Here is a 27,042-nt window from a genome sequence, read left to right on the forward strand (position 1 = left end):
GGGAAGAGAGAGAGCTGCGACTGATTTAGGTTGCGGCTGCGTAACACGACAGAGAGGAGATATGGTTTAGGTTAGGATTTTTATTGAAGCGGGTCGGGTCAGATATGGGTTCGGGTTTTGGTTTTTTAGGGCTAGGCTTAATGATCTTGGGTATTTTTTTTTTTTTGCTTTTTTATTGTCTAAGCCTATGCAGACTTGCCGCCTAGATTGGGCGCCCAAACTAGGCAGCAATTGCTCCGCCTAGTCCTAGGTGAATGCTTAGACGTCTGCTTAGGCCGCTTTTTAGAACACTCGTTTTAGTTAAATCACTTCAAATATACTTCTTGGATGTATATTCTCCATTTCACATCTATTTCTTATATACTGATCTCATGTAAAGGAAAGAACAATGTTGATCTTATGTAAATTATTAATTTTAATACATATAAATATGCATAGCATGCACAAATATAGCCGTGTCCCTATACCATACCTTTTACAAATTTGCCATGTCTTGTACCCCTACTTGTACGCATGCAACCTAGGTCTACATCAATACAATTGCAAGAGAAAAATAATATTCTCCCAACTAAAAGTAAAATTCAATTTTAAAGAGAAAATCTCCTTATTATAAAATCTTCTAAAATTCAACTAGGATCAGAATATTCATTTAAACTTCACTTAAACCCACAATTTGCAATTTATCAAAGATCAACCAGCTTCCTTAATTATTTTAAAGAATTGAGTCTCTCCAATCACCTAATCCCGAGTCCTTGAAAAAGGTGAATACGACACAATGAGTTTACAACTCAATGAGTGGATAATTTATATATTAAAATACTAGTTTTGCTAAAACTAAAAAGTATTTTGACTTGATAAGCAAAGTATTTAGAATAATAGAAATCAAAGATGCAACATCTTTAAAATATAGATTTATGCAATGGAAATAAGCATGTCACGTCTCTATATGGTCAACACTTAATAATACTCCGGTTGATTTGGCAAACCCTATTATTATTGAGCCCGTGATCGGAACTGTGAGACCCAAGCTTGGGCTCTTAGCGCTAAGATAAAAACCTCATAGAGGTACATTGAGCTCTTTTTAAATGACTTAATTATCTCTAACATATACCAATATGTTGACTTGACATGCATATGCTTTAAAAAATTAACAGAGTTCATAACTTCATATAGCCAAATATTTTAGAGAGAAATGCTAAAGGCCAATCAATAATGAAATCAACCACATGTGCATTTTAACTTACTACCAAATAGAAAAGTCATGACTGTCAATAAAGAAAACAAGCATGGGTTGTACTAAATATCCATGTGCATTAGATCCAATCAACAATTAATTTGCGAGTAAATCATACAAAAAGATATAATCCATCAGGAACCAATCCACATATGCATAATATAATTTTATATGAAAAATACGTAGCGCACAATGGATAAATTCACATCTTGTGGAATACACAATGAAGTCCAAATCTCGCTCATGACATAATTGTGATGTGTCTAGAAATTCCTAAAGAATATTGCAAATATTCATCATTATATAGCACCATAACACTATATGCTTAAGCAAAGAAAACTAATTAATATAATAGATCATATGAAACTCTATACCAAATTATACAATTTTATTTAACCTAATATATGCTATTGTCGCCTATCTGTGAGTAAACCTGAACCCTCAAGCCTGACACAAAAACCAAGTTTGTATGATTTCATACCTATTGGGCCAAGAGTGTGATCTCATGAGTAACGATTGTACATATACTAGACTTGAAAACATAAGTGCAACAAGGTGTTGCACAAGACAAAGAATTTAGCCATGGCCATGAAAATAAGACCCAACTGTAGTTATGGTATACAATTAGTTAGAAAAAGGTCTAATTAAACTAATAATAAAATTGTTTGCATGAGCAAGAGAGTTATGCTTATCCTAACCCATCTACAACTTGCTATATATAGAGATAGGATTTTTACCTTATTCCTCATGTAAAAGCTGATCAAGTCGCCCTTCAAAGATCAAAAATTCCCTCCGCCTTCTTTTGCCATGCCAACTTTTATCTCTTCTTTTCTTTTCTTGCAAGTCTTAACAAGGCGCAGGTAGGATTTCTTTTATGTATTTGCTCTCAAAATTCCAATAAAGCCCTTAGAAGAAAATTTCATTACTAGTATACCCCCTCATCAAACATATTATAATTTAGTTTACTTTTCCATATCAATCCTTTATAAATTAATATTTACAATTTGATATAACAAATTACTTCTTATCAAGCAAAAATTAGGATTATTACATTTTATCTCTTACCAAAAGTTTTGACCTCAAAACTTAAACATATCCAAATTGTCAACTAGATTATTGGGTAATTTTCTTTAACCCCCTCAATTACTTCATAATTATATATATGTATTAGTTATTACACTATTTACTCATATCTCTTCTTGCAATTTGACACTCACAAGCTAATGTTAGTGAACTTCGTTGTTCAGAACAACACTTAAATAATTTGCAAACCTAGTTTTAACCATTGAGAATTTGGGATATTTCATACTACGCCCTTCAAAAGAAGTTTTATCACCAAAACTTATATATACCTTAGTCGTTAAGTAGACAAACAATTTCTTTTATCTCGTTTTTTTTCTTTCGAGCTATCTCTAGGGTAGATAATACAATTCTCTTTTTACTCTTAGAAAATCCAAAAAATCCATGGTTATCTACTTTCATTTTCATGTCTGGTAAACTTTAATTGCTCAAATTTTATTTGTTGACATTCTAAACATAAAGACATAAACTTTGCAATCCTAATTTCATGTTATTCCACCAAAATAATTTTCACAACTCGATATTGTTTCGTACTTTCATGATAGAATATATATAGAACAATTTGTCACTTCCAATACTTTTCCCTTCAAAATCAGATAATTAAGGACAAACAATCATAATCTCAAAATCTCATGGCAAGGAACATTATCATAAGAAAGAACTTGTTCTATCTATTACTTAATTTTTTTTGCCTATTAATAAAAGATAATTACTCTTTGTTACCCTCTTACTCTCCTTCAAGAGAGACTGGATCCAAATATGAACAAATATCATTTTTAACCCACTGAATATCAATATTATACTGCTTTGAGTCTTCTAATGTATGTTTTGTTCAGAGATCAAAGGGTAATATTAGCATTTGACCTTTTGCTCAAGACCTTAAGTACCAAGCTAGTGTTTCAAAAAATATTAACAAATATTAAAATAATAACTTGCATCAGCTCCAACCAATTTCTTTACCTTATATTATCTCCACTTAATGGTATATATGGACTTAAGATTCTTGTGATCATTGTAGATGTCACATGTCTACTTATATTAGCAATGTCTTCACATATATAAATAAAAGAAACTCATATTGGTTGCTCATAACACTTAATATTTCTAGTTACATTTGCTAGTATTTTCTCATTTGTATTAGAAAACTCATGTAACCAACTCTAGAAATATCACTACATTCAAGCAATCATAAAGATAAGTGCATATACTTATTGATCTTGCAACTCATGATAATACTTTTTGTACTTCTAAGTCCATCACAAAAATTCACCTATTCACCGTACATCAAGCCATTAGGAATGTCGTACCCAGACATAACTTAAGAAAGTTTGACAAAGTGACATGTGAGGACTTATGCATCCCAAAATCAAATTCATCCATATTAGACCTTAATCAAACCCATTTTCTAACTTTATATGGTTTGTTTTTGAAAAAGAGGGAATACACAAAACAATGCATTCACCTAAACATGAAGAAATATGTATAATAACTTCTTACAGATTTCGACATCACTCTAAACAACAAGTCTAATTGATTTTATCACAACAAAAATCTACAGTAAAACTATTTGCTGGGTATAAAATAAAATTAAATAAAATCTCTCCAACCAACATTCATGTTTTCTTCAACTTTCCAAATAATTTTCCTCGATCAAACACATAAAATAATTCTTGTGTCTCTTACACTTCTTCTAACTTATAGAGCATTCTAATATATCATCAATAGAGGTCTACAAATAGATCCAAGTAAAGCCTAAATATCTAATTTATCACTAACATTCTCAACCCAAATAACATTACCAAAATAAAATACTTTAATGTCAAGTTAATCATAATATTTTTATCAACTAATTTAATCCACAATGTAATCTCAGCAATGATAGCACATAATAAATAATATATTCATGGCCGCATATCCTAGTCATATCTTATGCTACCCACACTAGACTTTTAGCCTCCAAGAAAATCATGATAACCCTAAATTCTAAAGCTCCAAGATTATGAATGAACTCACACTTAAATATTCTATAATCCTTGGGTCAAATAATTCATTGTATTGTCCTTCGATCATACTTCAAAATGAGTTAAAAAAAATTCCATGTTTATATATCAAAAATTCAGTTTCTTCTTGCCTCACTAAATCATTTTTTAATTACAATGGATCTACAGCCTAAGCTCTGATATCATCATGTCACGATTCTAATTTTCGGACCGCGAAGAAACATTAGAGTCGAACTAAACCTGTTAAAATCTTTTTCCGAGTATACATTCATCAAATAACTACCAAAATAATCTCATCATATAAATTAAAACCAGCACTAATTATCCTCTATGTTTAAACGTTTATATCAATTCAATTACATGAGAAAAATAATATTCTCCCAACTAGAAGTGAAATTCAATCTTAAAAAGAAAATCTTCTTATTATAAATCTTCCAAAATTCAACTAGAATCAAAATATTCATTTAAACTTCACTTAAATCCACAATTTGTAATTTATCAAAGATCAGCCAGCTTCCTCAATTCTTTCAAAGAGTTATGAGTCCTCCATTCTACCTAATCCTGAGTCTCTGAGTCTATGAAAAAGGTGAATATGACACAATGAGTGCACAACTCAATAAGTGGACAATTAATACTTTAAAATACTGGCTTTGCGAAAACTACAAAATGTTTTGATTTGATAAGCAAAATATTAGAATAGTAGAAAATCAAAGATGCAACATTTTTAAAGTATACTTTCATGCAATGTAAATAAGTAGGTCACGTCTCAATGCGGTCAACACTTTAATACTCTAGTTCACTTGGCAAACCCCACTATTATTGAGCCAGCGGCCAGGACAGTGAGGCCCAAACGTGGGCTCTTAGTGCTAAGATAAAAACCTCATAGAGGCATATTGAGTCCTGTTTAAATGACTTACTTATCTCCAACATGTACTAGTATATTGACTTCAGATGCATATGCTTAGAAAAAAATAAACGAAGTTCATAAAACCAAATATTTTAGAAAGAAATGCCAAAGGCCAACCAATAATGAAATCAACCACATATGCATCTCAACCTACTACTATATGAAAAAGACATGATTGTCAATAAGGAAAATAAGCATGAGTTATACCAAATATTCATGTGAATTAGATCCAATCAACAATTTATATGTGAGTAAATCATACAAAAGGGTATAATCCATCTGGAACCAACCCACATATGCATAATATAATTTTATATGGAAAAATACGCAGCACACAATGCATAAATTCACCACTTACAGAATACCCAATAAAGTCCAAATCTCGACATAACTCTGATGCATCTAGAAATCCCTAAAGAATAGTGCAAATATTCATCAATATATAGCACCCCAACACTATATGCTTAAGCAAAGAAAAATAATTAATATACTAGACTCTATAGCAAATTATACAATTTTATTTAACCTAATACTGTTAGTTGTCCGCCTATCTGTGAATGAACCTGAACCCTCAAGTCCGACACAAAAACCAAGCTTGTATGCTTTCATACCCATTGGGCCAAGAGGTTGAACTCATGATTAATAATTGTACATATATTGATTTTGAAAACATAAGTGCAACAAAGTGCTGCACAAGACAAAGAATTTAGCCATGACCATGAAAATAAGATCCAACTAGTGGAGATATGGTATACATTTTAAAGTTTTGATGAAGGTAAAAATTGTTTGCATAAACAAGAGAGTTATATCCTAACCCGTCTACAACTTGCTATAGATAGAAATGGGATTTTTACCTTAATCATCGTGTTAAGCTGATCAAGTTGCCCTTCAAAGATCATATATTTTTTACCCCGGCTTCCTTTTCCTGCCGATTGTCGACTTTTTTGTTTTCTATTCTTTTCTGCCGGTTCTTAAAAGGACACAGGTGGGGCTTCTTTAATTTATTTGCTCTCAAAATTTCAATAAAGCCTTAGCAGAAAATTCCATTACTAGTATACTCCCTCATCAAACTTACATATCTATTAGTTTACTTTTTCATACCAATCCTTTGTAATTTAATATTTATAATTTGATACAACTAATTACTTCTTAACAAGCAGAAATTAGGATTATTATACTTATAGGTGATCTTATCTGCAGCTTGGTTATGTAGAGGCACATGAGGTTTAGTTTTTTTCTGTACCACGCGCTTGTCTTGTAAATCATGTTGTAAGAACACAGGTAGATCCTCATTTTAAAAGACGAGATGTGATACTTGTCTTGCATACTTTGATATTTATAATCATTACCATCTGAATGTAACGTAAATATAGTTATGGATGACTACTTAGGAAAAACATCATATATCATTTTCTGGAGGCACTTGCTTTTTCCCTTTTATACAACAAATGTCCTTCACTTATTTTATTTTGCAGGTCTTATTGAAAGAAGGTTTATTGAGGTGCCACATGGAGCTACATGGGTTGAGGCGACGATGCGAACTTCCGGATTTGATACTGCACGAAGGTTCTTCATTGATGCTGTTCAGGTATCATGCATGACCGAAAGATTAGTTTTACTTTTTTGGCTTGCATTAACATTCTTCCATACAGATTAGTCCATTGACACGGCCTATCAAGTGGGAAGCTGTTGTGACATTTTCATCTCCTTCATTTAAAACTTTCATGTTTGCTGTGAAAGGTGGTCTGACCATTGAATTGGCTATTGCCCAGTTCTGGTCCAGTGGTATTGGTAGTAATGAAGCTGCTACTGTTGATTTTGAGGTACTTCTGAGAAAGGGTTTTTAACTTGTCAATAATCATTTGTTGACCATGTAGAAGATTGTCATTATCTTTTTTGTTCATTTATATTTTTTGTCTTGGTAGGTTATTTTCTTTGTAGTTTGAGTAGGTTGAAGGTTGAATCATTAAATTTGCTATGCTTTTTTCTCTTCAAAAAATATATTATCATGCTCCGTTTTTTACCCTTTCACTAGGATTTCTTTCTTATTTTGATCCTCTTGTTTCAGCAATACCTATTAATTTTTCTTAATTGCTGATATTTCTATAAAAGATGGACAATAATGGGATTGTGTATAAGAATAATATATTCACCAATACCATAACCTAACCAATAAGGCATAAGAGGTTATGCTGAAGGTTAAAGATTCTATGTAAATTTCTACTAGAAGTGGTCATCCTTTTAGGGTTGACCTCTTTAGGCACCAGTGAAATTGTTAGCTATGTGAAGTTCCATTTAATTTGGCAGTGCAACCTGACGCTTATTATACTAAGATGGTGCTGTTAGCTTCTTTAAAAGAAGGAACTCGTTACCTGTGTAAGTTTTAATGCTTATATGGCTCTTATTCTGCTGTATTAACCGACAGTATAATTTGCACAAGTAGATGGGTCTTCTTCTACGCTGTTCACAGACAGGCTCAGCCTTAGTGCAATATTCAGATACAAAACATTAGATTTTGATCCCTGTTCTTTTGTCAAATTAAGTCCTAATATTATAAGTACTAGAGATAAGGACGATAAGGTAAACTAATCATCAAAGGGCTTATTGCATGCCAGTCAGAGAAATCAACCCTCCCGTCACTTTATTTTGTTGTAAATAAGTGGATGATTGATGGGAATCTTTTATATTTTCTTTGGCATGATGTCCCGGTTAGGATATTGGTTATGGGTGCTAGTCTGAGTAGGCTAAACCCTACCTGCTCAATGAAAGCCTGAAATTCTCGCTGGTTTTGGGTAGGCGTTATTAGGGCTTCAACTGGAAATTTGATACTGCTTGTTTTGTTTAATCCACTGCCTCATCATCATTAACTTTGATCAGCTCCACCTACTCAACCTTCGATTATCACAACCAAACCCTCAGGTTTCACCAAGCTGCCCTTATGAGCATTGTGAGATCCAAATCTGTTTTTGATATGCTTATCCGTGGGATGCTCTGTACTGAGAAGCTCATCTGTTGTTTTTGAAATCATATTCTTGAATAGAAATTTAAGATGAATACATTTACTAGCATTTTTTGATGGCTCACAAATTATCGGATTCAAAAATTACATCTGATGTTCTGACACACTAACAGTTCGACACGACTACTATGCATGTATGGAAGAATCAAGCAAAACAAAGTAGCTGCAATTTGAGAGTTCTTTTTTTCAGAGTTCTTTCTATTTTCTCTTCATTCATATTTTTACCCGTGTTGGTATGCAGATCTTTCTTTTATTTGTATCAATTGCACCTTACGGTATTCTTTTTGAAGTTTTAACTGGAAAATAGTGTTGGCTTTCCAATTTGGTTTCTGAATTTATGTTATGATTTATGAGAACAGATAATTTTTCTTTTTCAGTAAAGTTTAAAATTTAGCTATTATTCTTTAAGGGGACTTTAATTCTTTAAACAAATACTAAAGTATTTGCATCTCATATATCTGTAGATGGTATTTCATGGGATTAGCATCAACGGGGGCACATTGTTGTTCGATGGAAGCGAGGCACCTGTCAAAATTGATGCAAAATCTTTATTGGCAGCTGAAAAACTTGTCCCATCAGCTACTTTAAACAAGGTAAATTAGATTCAGCATAAATCCAGCATATGCTTGAAGATAATGTTCCTCTTTTCTATATTCTATGATCTATTTTTCGCAGATAAAAGTGCCTTATCGGCCCGTAGAGTCTAACCTGAGTACTCTACCTACATCCCGTGATAAGTTACCCTCTGGCAAGCAGATTATTGCTCTAACCTTAACGTAAGTTATTTCATGTTCTACTGTCTAATGTGATATAAAAACTTCATATAGATACAAACTCATGCAACTCCTGCTTACCTTCTGCAGTTACAAATTCAAATTGGAAGAAGGAGCTGAAATAAAGCCCCATATTCCCCTCCTAAACAATCGGGTATATGATACCAAATTTGAGTCACAGTTTTACAGCATATCAGATATTAATAAGGTAGTTCTATTTCCTTATCTCCTACATGTATTAAACGTGCTTCTTTACTAATCACATTTCTACTTGTTTCCATGCAACTACTGTGTGAGTTTTAAAAAGAAAGTTCTATCTGTGATCATAATAACACAATGAGGGGCCATAATAATATTAAATTATGTAAGTGGAAATCTGTTTCTTTGTAATAATTACTTGCGGTAATGATAAGATTCTAATGTATACTCTAGGAATCCTCTTAGGTCTGATTCTGCATGTGGATCTCTTTAATGCTATGTTGCATGGGTACGGGCATGGGACATGACAAATTTGTAAAAGGTAGGGTACAGGGACATGACTAAATAAATATCTATATACAAATATATTATATATTGGAATTAATAATTGATATGAGAACAAGGATGAGACTTAAATTTCTTATAATATATTTATGTTTCTTTTATTATGTGGATTATAAATTGGAAAAACAGTAGTTTTTGGCCTGGACACCCAAACAACCCTTCAAAATCATAATCCGAAACCCGACCTATATTCATCAAGTTTGAAGAAGTGGATGTGAAGTGTTGGATATATGTCCAAAAAATATATGACAAGTTCTTTAAATTAAAACATCTATTGCATATTTGAGTACATGCCCGAATAACTATATGCATATATGCAAGGAGTGTCCAAGGAGTTTGGGAACGGGTACATGTACGTGTTGGGTATAGGTATGACTTCACATTAGAAGTACCTGGTTAACATAGGTTTAATGTATTACGTGTGAGATCTTAGCTTGGCCATTCTCCTTAACTAATTATCTTTCTTTGAAAGTATAGTGTTTAAGTGTAGGGCTTTGCGTAATGATCTTACTTATGCTAGTTTTAAAAGAGTTGGGTTGTTTTTTGTATCTACCAGTACCTTGCAACTGTGTACAGATCAATAGCTTAAAAAATTGAATTCTATAGAGTGAATTTGTAGAATTGTATAGTAAATACTTGCTTCATATTTTGGCATAGTTCATATTTAACTTTCATTGTATCATCAAGGTGGTGACACCAATATTTCCTACTTCTGTGACTTAAATTAATAGATAAATGGCAAAAGGTCCATATTTTTTCCTTATTTGACAGTACTAGTTATTAAGTGGTACAGTCATAGAGGTGATGGTGATTGTGTATAATCCATAATATCTTATGTTGTGCGGATATAGATATGCCAACATGGAGACATGCACACATGGGAAATTCTAACTATCTACCTTAATATCTGCAGAAGCTGCACAAATATTTTCAATACCACAAACTGGTGCAATTTTCATGATGATATCTACTTGCTACAGCTTTTGTTCAGGGGGCTAATTTTCTATTTTTATTTGTTTGCTGCTATAGCGTGTCTATGCATGTGGGGATGTCTACCCTAAATATGTGAAGGTCCCAAGGGGAGAATACACCTTGCAACTGTATATAAGGTATGCCCTATTATCATTGATGTGAATTATCGGAACATGGTTATGGTAGAAAATTGTATCTCATATTATTGCAAAATGATGTAATTTATCATTGAGACTATTATTGGTTGCAAAATTAGCTTTTACAGCTTTACTTCTCTTTACGAGTTTTCTTCTGATATTATCCACTGGACTATTATGCTTATATCATGCGAATCTAAACAGCAAGGGTTACCCACTGTGCATCAGTAGCTTTTGCGTGCTACATGATCATTGATCACATATATAACTTGCATACTTGCACAGCAAACTACAACCTTGTTTATGCATATTCTGAAGGACCCATATTACAAAGTCTTAGATGGCAGTGGTGTTATATTCGTGCCTGTTGGTTGACAGATATCTGTAAAGAAGTGGCCTCACTCATTGCACTAAGGCAAACAGTAGGCATGCCTTTATTTAGTTTCCTATCCGGGTGAGTTACTCTGCATTTTATCCCATACTACCTTTTCTCAAAATTTCTTACATCTTGTACCGCCTTATGCTTTTTTGCATGATGGACCTTACGAGTAATATTCTTTTTTACCCTTCTTGCAGGAAGTCTATACCTTATTTCATGATTTTCCTTTTTTATGTACTACCTACTAGTCCCCTCAGCTTACACCACCTTTTTACATCATACCTATTAGTTCCTCTTTACCTACTACCTGCTTGGAGCTGTGTGGTGTCACACCCCTACTAATGTCCCACATCAATTGTGTGAGGACATATTGATTGGTTTAAATCGTAACTCTAGGGAGCCAAGTGCAACAATGGTTAACTATTTTTCTATAGTTGATTAGCTGAACAACTGTATAGTTAAGCGTGCTTATGCAAGAGTAGTAGTAGGATGGGTGACCTCATGGGAAGTTATAGTGTTGCACTGAGTGGATCCCAAGGCTTACATCGCGCCAACGGGCTCTTAGGCTCGAGGCATGACAAGTGCCAGAAGTGTGGAACTAAGTGCTATGCGGGACCACATTGCGCAAGAGGGATGAGTCACCTCTAGATACTGTAGTAGTCACCTCTAGAATCCACATGGTGTGATAGTGATACTGGGATGAACTAATTGTCATTATGTCGCGACGAGAAACTCACAAATTTAAAAAGGTCCGGTGAATGTCACACCCCTACTAATAGTCTCACATCGATTGTCTGAGGACATTGATTGGTTTAAATAGTAAGCCTAGGGAACCAAGTGCAACAATGGTTAACTATATTTCGGCAGTGGATCAGCCGAACAACTCCGTAGTTAAGCGTGGATCAGCCGAACAACTCCGTAGTTAAGCATGCTTGCGTCAGAGAATATTCATTCCTTTTGGTGGGAAAATATTCACTTGTTTTCATGGTTTCAATCACTCCATCTGCTTCCTTCTCTTCCCTACCTATTACACCATTTTCCATTTTCTGTGACCATATACTTTTTGGGTCATCTTATTTTGGTCATCTTACGAAAGGTTAATCACTTTCGAGCATGTAACTTATACATTTGTGGGAATTTTGCGTTATGGGAGTAGCAAATGTACTAGTTGGTTACCTACCTGCTGCAATTTTCTGTTTATCATTTCTTACTCTTTAGAGGAGCAAACAATGTTCATACAAAAATAAATCCTATTCGATAAAATCTGTTCTGGTCACCTTTTGTATTTCTGAACATGGAAGGTCTGCTGCATATGTAGTCCGTTCCATATTTAATGGATCTGATTTATTTGATTATGCATTTATACAAGTTCATTCTCTGTCTTTGGCTAGAAGCCTGGAGCATATTTCGGATACGTTACGTTGGTGGCATATATTATCAACATCCTCACTGTTCAGACTTGATATATGTACATGAGAATTTAATTCTTGTTAGTAGTAAGTTCTCTGAAAATCGGCCTGCGCCCTTGCTGACCCAGAAAAGAAAGCTGGAAGTATATAGATCAGCGTTCAAAAGATTTTAGAAACCTTAACATTCTTTTATTCTGAGAAGATGGTTCTAGATTTAAATTGCTTAGAAAACTTTAAAGTCGGTCAATTCATGCCAAAGCACTGCCAATAACCAAGACTCTCTGTTGCGCAAGTCAAATATGGGACATTACTATTTAAAATTGCTTTCTTTAGGTTTGGATTATATTCTCAGCATGTTCATTTTTTACTCTTTGCAGTTCTCTGATCCTTGAATCTAGGTCATATTGGCTTTATGTTAGCTGTGCCTATAGTTATATTGGTAAATTAGGAGTTCATATCAGGTTATTTTTGTCAGTATTACATTCATTATGACGGTATATACTTTTCTATTCTGCTATTTTTTCAGATGTAACTATGGATGTGCATACTTGGTTACATTTTCCATAAGCTATTTATCTGATTGTAAATGTTAGTTTGTTTTATCTTACATATGTGAGATACCTTGACTGCTAAAATCTTAAGAAGTTTTTTTTTTTGTGCAGACATGAAAATGTTCATTTTCTGGAGAAAATGAGGCAGCTGGTTTTGTTTATTGAAAGGAAATTGGAGAAAAAGGTAAAAAATCTTCCTTGATTAAGTTGAAATCTTTGTATGTAATGGAACCTCCAGAATATGTCGTCTATTTGTTTCGGCAGTCAAATTCTCTGATATATGTCCCTTGGGGCACTTGAATCCTGATTGTGATACTGACACTTGGTTCGATGTACTCTCTTGTGTCTTTCTTATGAGGTTTTTGCCTCAGTAAGAGTTAGGAACTTCCTGTTTATATGTTGGATCTTATATTGGTTTCCATAGGACAATGAACATAAAAAAATAATGATCTATAATTACTAGAATGCCTGCATATATTTAGGCCGTTAGGGACTGATACTCTAGTGAGTGGAGACACCGGGAACGTTAAAAATACATGCCAACAAAAAATAATTGTCTAGCATTGCTAAAATCCTTGAGTATTTTTAGGGCATTCAGGACCCAAACTTTTGTGAGGGGAGCCACCGTGAACCATCCCAAATATATGTCAACAGGAACCACAACTATGTGCTTCATGTGCCTTGGTGACTTCTTGTTCAAATTTATAGTGTACTTCCATTATTGATGATACATGTATAAGATTTCATAAAGCGACCAGGATGAAAGGATGGATCATCCATTGGGTGGTCCACCGTATGCTTTTGAGGGCTTGATTAAGGAAATTTCCTGTACTGTCTGCTCATTCTGTGTATATGTGTTGCTGGTATACATGTATCTTCATGTGTGGTAGAATTTTTATTTGGATAAAAAGTTCATGCACATGTTTTCATGCTTTATGAGCAATGTGATGTCGATCAATATTGAGTGCAATCTTGTTGCGTGCAGGACTTTGTCCAATTGAGTTTTTTCTCTCAGCCTGATGGTTGCATAATGGGAAATGGCACCTTTAAGTCCTCAGTTTTACTACCTGGGTATCTACTCTACCAATTCGATTGTGATTAATTAGCTCCAAACTATCTTTTATGTTCTTACAATCTCTATGGTTTACCAGTGATTCTGAAGCATTTTACGTGGGTCCACCATCAAAGGAAAATCTTCCAAAGGTTTGTATTTCAGCATATGATGTTTGTTTTTTTATTGCTTGAGTACAGGTTATGGATTGTTATCACCTCTTAGTCTGTTTCACTGTAATAATCTGCTGTCTGATTTCTTGCAGAACTGTCAGCCTGGATCTGTTCTGGTTGGATCTCTTTCCTATGGTGCAGTATCTCTCAGTGGCAGCAAAGACAATAACCATTCACAATCACCACCAGTATCTCATAAGATTTCTTATCTTATCCCACCTTGCAAGGTTATATTTACTACCTCTAGATTTCATGCTCAATTTAATCTGTGCTGGTGTTTTTCAAGTTTTAAAAACTTTCAGTAAATTCCTTGGTGTATTTTTTGCCTGAATAGTCAAATGCGACTTTATTTATTAGATTCTATCATCTTTTCTGTTGTCTAGGGTGTTCTTAGCCTAACACAAACCTGGAGACTCGTTTTTTGTTTTATGGATTTAACGCCTGAGCTACAGGGTGGTAGTTCTTCATAGGTTGTATGGACTTAATTTCCTGAGCCTTAAGGTTGGTCCTCTGTTTGCCAACCAGCGTTCTAGTTCTTTAAGTGATCCTTTTCCTCTACTTATTTACCTTCCTAGAGTTTTGGCAGAAACTTAGGGGGATGAGGTTGATAACCATCCTTAAAATTTAGTCAACTGATATGGAATCTTATCTCTGGACAACTTTTTCCTATAGAAAACCTAATCTTGATGCGAAATTTAGTGGGTGACGATGATGATATTATGATATTAATGTTGATGAAAACTGCATTGTGTTGCTGAATAAGTTGATGTTGGTAAGACATTTGACTTTGTTAGTATTGAGAATTTAGAGAGTCTACATCTTTCATTCATTAACATGGGTTTATATAGGAGTACATATGAGTAATAGGCTAATGGGTTAATGGGTCCTGACCCGATAACCCAAATACTAATTCTAACACTCCCCCTCAAGCTGGAGCATATATATCAACCATGCCCAACTTTTGTTATATAGAATGAAAAACACCTTAGGTGATGTAGCTTTAGTGAGAATGTCAGCTAAATGTTCTGAAGATGGAGTGAACTAAAGAGAGATCGCTTTTTTTCCCCAAACATCTCTAACAAAATTACAATCAACTTCAATGTGCTTAATTCTCTCATGAAATACTGGATTCTTTGCAATATAGATAGCGGACTGGTTATCACAATGCATAGGCATAGGTCCAGTAAAACTAAGCTTTGTCAACAACTTCTGCAACCATATCATCTCACATGCAGTATGAGCTATAGCTCTGTATTCTGCCTCTGCACTAGATCGAGATTGTTTCTTGCTCCTCCAAATAACCAGATTTCCTCCAATAAAGGTGCAAAATCCAAAAGTAGACTTCCTATCTCCTATGTCTCCCGCATACCCAGCATCAGAAAAGACAAAGATGTGTAAATGTTCATGTTTCTTATATAATAATCTTTTTTCAGGACAGCTTTTAACATAAGCTAAAATCCTCACAGCAGCAGTCCAGTGAAGCTCTCTAGGTTTATGCATAAATTTGCTCAGTACTAACACTGCAAAGGTAATAGTAAGATAGATCAACTTGCCAATCATTCTTCTATATTGACCTGCATCATCTAGGAGAGGATTATTATCACGCCACAGATCCACATTCACCTCTATTAGAGTGCTTGCTGGCTTACACCTCAAAAGACTCATTTCTTCTAACAAGTCCAATACATATTTCCTTTAAGATAGAAGCAAACGGTCCTTTTGATATGCAATCTCAATCCCAAGAAAGTATTTAGGTTTTTCCATATCTTTGGTCACCAAGGTTTTAAATATCGGCCGACATGTCGGTTTGAGGGCTTGACTGACACGACATGAACGTTTTCAACTCGTATATCGGTTTTCAGGGCCAAATCGAAAATATCAGGGTCATATCGGCTTATTTTTTAGTTTTAAAAAATCGACTGATATGATACTTTTTTTTAAGATATGTTTTTTGTTATCGGGTTTGAGTTTAGTGATAAATACCCAAACCCGTTTGACCCGTTCTCATGTTTAAGGGTTCCTTATGAACCCGATAGAAAGAATTTATGAATCCAAATCCATATATTATTTACTTTTTATATGTTTAGTCTATAGAATTTATAAAGTATGCTTATATTGAATTTATGAATGCTTAGATTACATTTAGGACATGATATTATACATATGCGCACTACCCGATATGACAATCCGATATTTAGTCAATGTCGCCCCGATATATCCTCGATTTTCGCTAATCGATATGGATTTTAGCCATCCGACATGAACCCGACATCCAATATTTAAAATCTTGTTGGTCACAAAGTGACGTGAAAGATACTCCTTAGTCTTTGCTAGGCAGCAATGTCAGCTCCCAGTTAGCAAGGATGTCATCAAACATATACTGCCGGAATTATCAAACCAGATTTAGTGGCTCGGGATGAAGTCTGAGTGATCAGATTGACATCTTTTAAAAACCGACACCAGATATAGCAGTCTGAATTTCTCAAACCATGCCCGTAGACTCTATTTGAGACCATAAATCGTCTTTTTAAGCCTAGAGACATTATTCTCGGCCCTGAGCAACATACCGCGAAGGTTTCTCCATATAGACTTTTCCTGTAGGTCACATACATGAAGTTGTTTTTACATCTAGTTAAAACATGGTCCAGTCGCAGATTAACAGCCATAGAAAAAAATAGACGAATAGAATTGAGACAGACAACGGAGAGAACGTCTCAAGATAGTCAATCCATAGGTTTGAGTATTAACCCTTAGCAACAAGACGAGCTTTATAGCGATCACCCGAACGCATCTGTGCGATACTTCAAGGGTATAAACCCACGCGAAAACCAACCACCGTAGCACCCATAGGAAAAGGTACAAGATCCTAAGTCTATCTCGAAACAAGAGTATCCATCTCATCCATGACCTGATTCAAGCAGGTACTACACGACTCTCCTCATATGATCTAGGTAGATATGATCTGGTAAGAGATGTAGAGGCCAAGGACAAAGCAAACTGATGAGACAAGGAGTAAGACGGTCATAGGAACAAAATCAAATATGGATGACTAGTACAGACTGTTTACCTTTCCGATGAGCAGATTAGAATATCTAATCAGAGGATTAGAAGGAGGCAGATCTGCAACGGGAGATGACTGTTGCGGGCTGAGCAGAGAGAGACATGAGCTTTTGGACGACGACAATATGTTCAGTAGTGACGGTGGTGCAGGTGGCACAGTAGAGGCATCATGTAATCCTGAAGAAGATCCATCAGCAGAAGGAACGAAAGCAGGTAATGTAACAGTAGTAGGAGCACTAGACGGAAGAGACATAGATGGATTGACAGGTGGAGATGAACCAACCGCAGAGAGAGTATGGAACTGACTCAAAAAAATAACATAACGGACACAAAAATTCTCCTGGTGAGAACCGCGCTAACCTTTTTGAGTGCGTGAGTATCCTACAAAGACACACTTAATAGATCGGGGAGATAATTTATCCAGTCCGGAGATAAATCCTGAACAAACGCACAACAATAAAATCACGAGGAACACAGAAAATGTCTGTTTATCAGGATAAAGGCAAGTGAAGCGTTATTTTTACCATTAAAGAGCAGAACAGAGATCTGTTGATCAGGAAACATGCACTTAGAACAACATCAGTACCACATATTTGGAACTTCATATGTATCTCAAGGTTCGAGCAACATTAAGATGTGTCTATGGCTTCTCTAAGCAATCCATTTTGTTGTGAAGTGTGGAGAACATGAAGTTTGATGCGAAGTCCTATATTTGGCATAAAAACGAGAGATCATTTTTCACTGTATTTTAAGGCATTATCGCTAGCAAGGTATCGATAGAGGTAGAAAATTGATTTTTGTTTCATTGTAAAATACGTTGAAAGCAGATAAACCTCAGATCTCTCTTTAAAAGATAAAGCCAAAGTCATGCGTAGAGAAGTCATAGCAACAAGATAATAAATATCTATAATCTTCTCACAGAAGGTATACGAAAACCCAAATGTCAGAATGACACAACTCAAACGCAGAACTTCTGCGTTTATCAAACGACTTTATAGTATGCACAATGTTGCTTACCGCAGTTCACAAGACTCACAACCTAGAGAAGAGACAGAAGACTGATATAGAATGACTAACCGGATTTCGATAACGTTGGTGGGCCAAGAGCGTTGATGCCATAGTAAAGATGGATGAGACTTTATCTGCAAGCAAGACGAGTAGTGGTGCGTATTGTCATCCAAATAGTACATATCTCCTCTCTTATGCCCCGAAACAATTTCATCCAGTTGCTAGGTCATTGAAAAACATATGAAAAGAAAAAATGTGTACTTTACAGTTTGTGTTTTCGTGAATTGACTGGATGGCAGATAAACTAACAGAGAAATTTAGGAAGATATAAAATATCAGTAAGAGTCGGCCGATGAAGTAGCATAGCACTCATCACCAGAACTAGAGAGTAGTCCCATCAGCGATCCGGACTGATGGAACACTTGTCAGAAAGGTTTAAGGAATAAAGTGGTCCTTTATACCTTGTCATATGAAGAAGGACGTCATATCAAAATAGCTCATATTGTGAGGAGAGGCAAGTAAGCATCCATTACCTGAAGGAAGACATGAGTAGCAAAATTCTGCTGCGAGAGATCGAGTTGACGAACGGTCAAACTCAGCATTTGAAAATTTGAACTGTTGAGAAGCGAACAGTAGTAGTAGTAAAGGGGAAGCAGCAGACGGTAGTAATCAGCTATCTGGGCCGCATGCAGGATGATTAATTTTCGCACTTCTCAGATATATGGGTAGTCTTTACAATAGTGGCATCGAGCGGCAGATTCCTATCCGAGGTCAATTTGTCTTCCACCAAAAAGAGCCTCGTCCTTCCTTATGTCGTGGTCACGACCCGCCCTCGGCCTCGACGTCTGCACGTCCGAAGAACAATAGCAGGACTGGTCAAGAGACGGAGTAGACAGTGAGACAGGCAGTATTCTAGTAGTTACCTACATGAACTCTTGAGAAAATAGCATCAAAGAAAGAATTAATATCTCCTCCTAGTATCTGGACTCCCACTTATGAGACTGTAAAAGTGGGACCAAACTCCGACAAGAACTTGGACCGTCTGTAAGGTCCTTAACGATATCCTCAGGGTGGTGCATCGTAACGACGGACTAATGCATTTCTAATTCATCGATCAGACATTCCAGTCCCCAAAGTACTCGGGTACAGAGTGATCGCCTTATTGAAGAGAGAAAAGGCGTTTATCAACTCGACACACGAGATGCATTCTTCTCGTTGTCATACGATAATTTTTTAATTATCCCACATCTCCTTTGCAGTAGTCGAGAACATGAAATGCTACTGATCTGTGCTTCATACTGTTAAAACGAAGGCAGTCATCACATAACAGTCAGCAGAGATCCATACGGGATACATAGGATCAGTTAGAAGGCAGAAGGAGGATCAGAAAGATGAGTAATTTAGTTCCGAGCCTGAATGAAATATGCAAAGACTTGAGCCCAAAAGAAGATAGTTGTTTGCCATTTACGTTACAGTGTATTCCCAATACAACTTTTAGGAGGCAGAAATATCAGCAGTATAGTAGGGTAGTAAATTACAGGCAGAAGAAGATGTCAGATCCTATCATTATTACAGAACAGGATAGTATAGTAACAGGAGGATACAATCTCCTTGTATAAAACTCGAGGTTTAAAGCAGAAACGCGAACGTTAGAAAAGAACCCGAAGGTTAGAAACTGGCGTTAGAACCGAAGGTAGAATAGAAAACGCTGAAAGGTTAGTGTGTAGGAACTCGAAGGTTAATCATTTAACCCAAAGTTTTCTTTTTTCTTTTTGTTGTTTTTTTTTTAAATTATGCTAGACTCTTCCACCCTCATCAACTAAACAATCAATCAACATACAAGACTCCTTCAAGACACCAGGCCCAACATCAATCAAAAGACCCAATAAAATACCAGGAATCCTCTCAAACAAATAAACAGACAACAGCTAAAAAAATCAAGGCCAAGCCCCCCCCCCCCCAAAAAAAAAAAAATCCAGGCGACGAAATTGAATGAGGGTACCAAGGAGTCGAAGCCGATCTGGGTCGGATCTGGAGTTGGATCGGCGAGGCACCTAGAGTCCGGACATTAGGTCGGCGATTGCTCCGACGACTGAGAGCGGCGAAGTAGTGAAGCAGCAGCTGTTCTCTCCCTCACTTCCTTCTCTCTCATCGACGACGGCATCTCACCCTAAATCCGAGCTCAATGACATTGGAGAAGAAACCCCCCGACCACGATGAGACAGAAGCGGATGATGATGGTGAGCTTGCGGCGCGGAGGGTTAGAGGGGCAGTGACGACAGCAGTGAACACAAAGGACGGCGGCGGCCGGTTAGGGGTTCGCGGCGCTTCGCTCGGAGTAGGTGTAGTTTTTTTGTCTTTTCCAGTGGAGAGCGGTTGGCTGAAAACAAAAGGTTAGGGTTAGGGTTTCTCTGATACCATGTTAGTATTGAGAATTTAGAGAGTACCTCTTTCATTCATTAACATGGGTTTATATAGGAGTACATATGAGTAATAGGCTAATGGGTTAATGGGTCCTGACCCGATAACCCAAATACTAGTTCTAACAGACTTGTGTTTGGACGCTCATAATTTTGTGGCCTGCCTCCAATCTCGAGAGAGATGTATTTAAGGGAGGGTTGACTTCTTGTGAGATCAGGGGGTTACTTTCAAAAATTATCTGCATATTTAATGATTTGTTTGAGATTGGATGCATAGAACAAGAGACATGCTTATCCTCATGATAAATAGATGGTAGAACCTTAGTTATCTCATTCTGAGATGGTATCTTATTTTACTCCATTGATCATCTCTGTAATTATTTTTTTATTGTGTAATAGATGGATGAGGATAGAGGAAAGGCAAGCTCCATTTGCAGTAAAAGTATAGTTGAGCGGCTGCAGGAAGAGGTAATTTTCACATGCAGAGATTTTTAATATAGATGACATGCTTATCTATGCTTGTAGTTGTGAAGTACTTGTTTGTGTATCTTTTCCTTCGTTACAACTATTTATATATTGAGATTAATGGGTATCCTTGACAAGGAGGGGATTTTCCTCATTGACAATGATGTGACACAATCTCCACCATGTGAAGGAGAGAGAATAAAGTAGGAGAGCGAATTTCACATGGTGGGGATTGTGCTACATCATTGTCAAGGAGGAAATCCCCCTCCTTGTTAAGGATACTCATTAATCTCTTATATATTTATATTTCTTTATCTTCTGTTAAGAAAGATATGAGAACAATTAAGCTAGTGGAGGAGATAACCCTCAGCAGAACTTAATGGAAATCATGATTCATGTAATGAACTCCAAATTTTGGGATAAAGGCTTTGTTTGTTGTTTTTGTATATTTTTCTGTAATTTCAAAGTTCAATCGAGTCACACCAAATTGTGTCCAAGAAGGGCAACTGGTATATTTCTGTAATTTAAGGTGTTCTTTTGGAGCTTACTGCTGTACCATTGACACTCCTATTATTTGTTTCAAGTTTTGTGACTACAAAACTCAATTCTCTTTATGGTTTTTACGTTATTTCTTGGTTAAAGTATAATTTTTTTAATTAATCAGGTGAGAGATGCTAAAATAAGGATACTGTCGAGCTTAAAGCGAAATTCAGAAGAAGAACGAAAGGCATGGAATGCATTTTCTGCTTCTCTTAAGGTCGATTAAGTTTTCCCATTCCCCTTTTTGTTGGTTAGTTATAGTCTTACAGAGTGTGTTTATTTTTCCATAGTTATTGTTTTGCACATTTCCGTTTCTTTTTTTCTTATAAAGTTCCTGGTTGTGCATGCAGGAGGAGTTTCCAAACTATACGCCATTGCTTACGAAAATTCTAGAAGGCTTAATTGCAGGAGGTTCTGACGAAGACAATGTCCATCATAACCAAGAGGTATGTGTGTATTCTGTGGAGATGTTCTGTGGATAACGTCTTCATTTTCGGAGTGATGAATGACATTCATGAATGTTTGTGGATATTGTCTTCATTTTGGGAGTGATGAATGACATTCATGAATGTTTGTGCAAAGCTTTAATTAGATTATTTTATGCTTTGTGAAAGTCTCATTGCCAGCTGAATAGTTGTTTAGTGACAAAATACACAGGTTTCGATATGTTTTACTTTTGTGATCAATAACTACCTGACTGTTTCTGGGTTTTCTTTCTTTCATCTAACCTGTGAAACAAGGACACTTCAAATGAGTTCTTTGCCTGTGTCCAACATGTATCAAACACTAACACTTGTCTGACACATCTCACATTCCAGTTTCTTGTTGAGTTTATACCAAATCAAGAAATTATGTCACAGCTGTGTTGGTGCTAAAAGTTTTAAATCACTAATTGCACATCATGGGGCCATGCCTTGCTTTGACAAAAATGCATACGACGTTAGTGAAGCATGTCCACCTTGAAAATGGTGAGATGTTCACAAACTTGCATCAAGTAACATATTAGGCAGAACTTTCAAGTTTTTAATTTGATTAATTACTTGATTAAAACTACATAAATTATCAGGACCCTTTTGCTATTTTTTCCCCTACTTCTGATAAAACATAGCCTTGTTGTTGTGTACGTGATAAAACATAGCCTTGTTTTTATGTGTAAATATTTAGGCACATATATACAAGCAATTTTTTTTAAAGAACAAGAAAATAATCTTGTTGTTTTCTACTTGTGTCCTGTATGTAATGGATTTGATGCATTGTGTATGTGCCAGCATCATGCTTCCTAGCACTACATAAAGTTTTTATGGTGTCTTTGTTAACATGTAATAGTTACATTGATATGATCTTCTGCAGCTACAATTCAAAATTATTTCTCCAAAATCTATTACACTTCTAAATTCTCTTCTTTGAATGATGATTTAAGTCTTAAGTATGTATAAAGAGAAGTCCAATATTGAGGGGAAAATTGGTGCAGGCTGCCTGCAGATGGTTAAAAGAAAGAGGGGGCATGGGGAGAGGGAGAGTGGGAGTGAGAGAGAAGAGCAGAAAATTAAATGGGAGAAAGAAAGCATGAAAATACATCATCTGGATCCAACAGAGAAAGAGAAAGGAGGAAATTGGGTTATCTGATGAGAATAACTGATTTGCCGTTAAGTCAGGGGAAATTCAGATGCCATCACGTCTTACATGAGGTAGCTCGGACTAACAGAGCTTCAACTAAATTAATTAATTAAATTGGTCTGTTATCTAATATCCAAGCGAGGAGTGGTAATTTTCAAGAGGTCTACAATTTAGGAGGCCTATCTGCAGTGAACCCACAAGAGAATATAGAAACTTATTGGGAGGTGAAAGATGGATATTGGAGTGCTCTCTCTTTCTCACGCATGGAGGTTCAAATCTGATGGAGATAAATGCTGCTGAGTTTCCTCACACTAGGGTCCAACTTCCTGAATATCCATATCTGGATCATGCTTTTGTTGTGAGTGCACTTAAACTTGGTCCAACTTTCTGAATATCCATATCTGGATCATGCTTGTTGTGAGTGCACTTAAACTTTGTGCCCAGAAAGATAATTAGACACCATATTCCTATGTGACAGTATTATTTATTAGAGAGGCACTGCCAGAATGTTTCTTAAGTCTCAACTAGTAGGTTACTTGATAAAGTGGCTACACTACCTTACTTGTTTTTAACTTGTTGATTATACAGGTTAGAATGTTCATATAGCATGTATGGTGCTCCAGAGAGTTGCTGCTGTCATTGATAGTGGATGATTGCTAGATAACTGTGAAACTTGACCTCTGGATAAATGTCTATCATTATTTGTTTTGCTGCATGAAGTGCCAAACATAATCCCCTGCGACCTGGTGTCCATAACTTTGTCTTTTATGGTTCTTAGGCTTCTAATGGAGTCAAAGTATAAGCTGATATTTATTAACTAATTTTGACTACAACACATTCTTACCTTGTGCTCAATTGTAAACTCAAGGACAGTACAAAAACTCGTTGTGTGCTGAGAAATCATTTTTATTCTTGGGACTCTGTAGAATTTTGATTTACTGATAAATAACCCACTTTCATACTTGTATTTGGTTCTCTGTGGTATTGCAATAAAAGTAGATAATTTACTGTCGTGTATTAGATTGTCAATGAGAACTCATTGGTATATATAGTAAGTAATCTATTGGAATGCACTTGATGGTAATTTAGTTATGATAATCCTTTTTTTTATTGACAGTACTTTCTGTTATCTTATAAAAAAAATTCTCTTTTCAAATTCTCCATTTTCTGTTTCAGATTATCAAGGCAGCCAATGAGGTAATTGAGAGTATAGACAAAGCTGAGTTAGCAGAATGGATTTCAAAGAAACCTGATCCTGAAGATGAAGAAGCAGAGGTGCTTACAATTTATCCATAAAACCTTCACTACATGCTGCATATTTACTTAACATGGAACAATTGGTTGTGTTTAAAATTTAATTTATGAACTGAGAATGCTGACCTGGCCCCACAAAAAATTGGGACAAATGCTTTTTGCTGTTGCTGAAGAACACCAACCTGAAATGATGCTTTCCCGTTACTGATGCATGATGCATCTGATACATCTGATACTTAGATAGCTGCTATATATAGGGCTGTCATCTGGACATAGGTTGTAGTTGCCACATTGCATGATAATCTCATAGCACAAATCATTTCAATCTGAAACTCTGGCCTTACTAAGTAAGCGAAATATTAATTTTAATAACAAATGTTGTGTAGACTATTCAAAAGAAGAAGGAGACAGCTCGTGACCAATTAGCAGAGGCTCTATACAGAAAGGGGCTAGCACTTGCAGAAATTGGCTCTAAGGTAACTATATTGTTGTATGTAATTGTTCAGTTCACTTGGATTTATTGTTTCTTATTAAAAAATATCTGAGGTGATTTGCTTTAGACATTCTAATTTGATTTTCTGTTCTGTATAATCGTTTATTCTTGCGAACAGGTTCTCCTATAAGGATATTAGCTACTTGATCATCAATTCTTTTGGCTCTTATAAATTTGCTACATTATATGTATCATTTTTTGCTTATGGACTTGATTCTAGCAGTCTTACCTTGATATTTTGTATTAATTTTGGTGAAAGTCATAGTTTTTGCGAACTCAACTAAGATCTTTTTTGCAACCCAAATATAAAAATTGGTTTTCATCTATTTTTTTGATAGTTGTAGTTTTTTATATATATCTAAAAACTTCGGGTCAACATGGTATCAAACAGACCTAGTAGAAAGTCTCTACCTGGACAGTTAACATTATCCTTTGTTTTCGCACAAGGTTTGATAAGTTCTTTTTTTTGTTTCTTTTTTTGTGCACAATAAAACTATGTTTACTTTTTAAGACTTAAGAGAGACTTCAGAATCTGAAAAACAACTGGAGCATCATCAGTAATTTAGTAGCAACTTTTTATGATTACCTAAATGCAGATGCTGTTTATTCTATAGGGTTAAGGTGACAACATGTTTCAGGCATACTCAATAAATAATCAATATCATGGTGTGCTTGGCTTAATGGAACTTTTAGTTATTACAAATTTTAGATATCATTGATAAATCAAAGGCACATTGGAAGTTATTTATAACAAGCATTACATTAAGAATCAATAATTCTGTTTCTATATTGAGGTTCTCTTGTTAACCGATTTAATTATTTTTTTGACAGGTTATTCTTCAGAATCTGAACTGATCATAATTTTTAAATTTTAACAACTTACCTATAAATGGTGCATTGTCCAAATAGTTACTTGTTTCTAGCGTACTATATAATTGGATGCTGGTTTCTGGCAATCTTAATGGAAGTCTAAGTTCTGAAAATCTAGAGGCATAACTATTTACATAACTATTTAGGAGAAGGGGAAAATAAAATGTACGTTTCTAGGTTTGCATGTGGTTAAATCTTGGCGTGGTTGATGGAAATATGGGTACGTTGGTGACAGTGAGAATTTGCACTGACAGTGTATGCTATTCTACTTAATTGTATATTTTGGTTAGTATATGTAGCAACTCCAGGATTGTTATTTAAAGTGGAACTAAAGTTTCCATTCGAGGTATAGAGAGTGGAAAGAGGGGACACTGGTAGGTGTTGTGGGAAATGAGTTGAAGGGCTTGTTGCTCTCATGGGGTAGTTATCCCCTAATATGAAAAGTTACTATATGATTGATGAGGAGATGCTAACTACAGTTGTGTAAGGCCTATTAGTTGGAAACGAGAGACTTTTTTCCCTGTAGTATTATTTTGTTGTATCCAGAACTTTCATTAACTTCTCTTCCTAGTTTCTTTATAAAGGATAGTTCCTCAACAGGTTTTTTGGCATACTTATGTTATTAATTTCACCTGAGAAATTTGCAGTGATGAAACCCTTTTTCTGATTAAACAATTTCTTCCATGTCATGCTGGTAGTTACTTTCAATCCTATCATTTATTAGGTTAACAGTTGTTGTTCACCACAGGTTGAACAGGCGCCTGCAGAGGAATCTAAGGAAATGCTGAGTGAACAATCAGATCAGTTTGAGGAGAACTTCAAAGAAATAAAGAAATGGGTTGATATTAAATCTCCAAAATACGGCATGCTGTTGGTGGTGCGTGAAAGGCGTAATGGAAGACTTGGAATGGCGTTGAAGGTAATTTCTGTTGAATTCATTTATAGAGAATTTTCCTGCTGGATTAAGTTCATTAGATGTGATTCTTCTTTTCAATTCCAGTTGAAGCATTCTTGTCGTTGCATACAATTGAGTTTCTGGAAATACCTCTAGGCATTTCATTGTTCTATAAGAGAGCATGTCTTGCCC

At 35.5% G+C, this 27,042-nt stretch overlaps 1 protein-coding gene across 1 annotated transcript in view; it reads left to right on the forward strand.

Annotated features, from left to right (window-relative positions):
• LOC109837263 (tripeptidyl-peptidase 2) overlaps positions 1–27,042 on the forward strand; it is a 51,375-nt gene that overhangs the window by 23,363 nt on the left and 970 nt on the right. The window contains exons 18-33 of the mRNA XM_020405429.1: positions 6,697–6,809; positions 6,874–7,044; positions 8,705–8,833; positions 8,916–9,016; positions 9,104–9,221; positions 10,586–10,665; positions 13,116–13,188; positions 13,990–14,075; positions 14,156–14,207; positions 14,321–14,455; positions 21,116–21,184; positions 21,846–21,938; positions 22,072–22,167; positions 24,515–24,613; positions 24,979–25,068; positions 26,704–26,874. Coding sequence (XP_020261018.1) covers positions 6,697–6,809; positions 6,874–7,044; positions 8,705–8,833; positions 8,916–9,016; positions 9,104–9,221; positions 10,586–10,665; positions 13,116–13,188; positions 13,990–14,075; positions 14,156–14,207; positions 14,321–14,455; positions 21,116–21,184; positions 21,846–21,938; positions 22,072–22,167; positions 24,515–24,613; positions 24,979–25,068; positions 26,704–26,874 — 1,676 coding nt within the window. The remainder of the gene's footprint in view (positions 1–6,696; positions 6,810–6,873; positions 7,045–8,704; positions 8,834–8,915; positions 9,017–9,103; positions 9,222–10,585; positions 10,666–13,115; positions 13,189–13,989; positions 14,076–14,155; positions 14,208–14,320; positions 14,456–21,115; positions 21,185–21,845; positions 21,939–22,071; positions 22,168–24,514; positions 24,614–24,978; positions 25,069–26,703; positions 26,875–27,042) is intronic.

This window comes from Asparagus officinalis, chromosome 4 (assembly GCF_001876935.1).
Source record: "Asparagus officinalis chromosome 4, Aspof.V1, whole genome shotgun sequence".
Classification (NCBI taxonomy): domain Eukaryota; kingdom Viridiplantae; phylum Streptophyta; class Magnoliopsida; order Asparagales; family Asparagaceae; genus Asparagus; species Asparagus officinalis.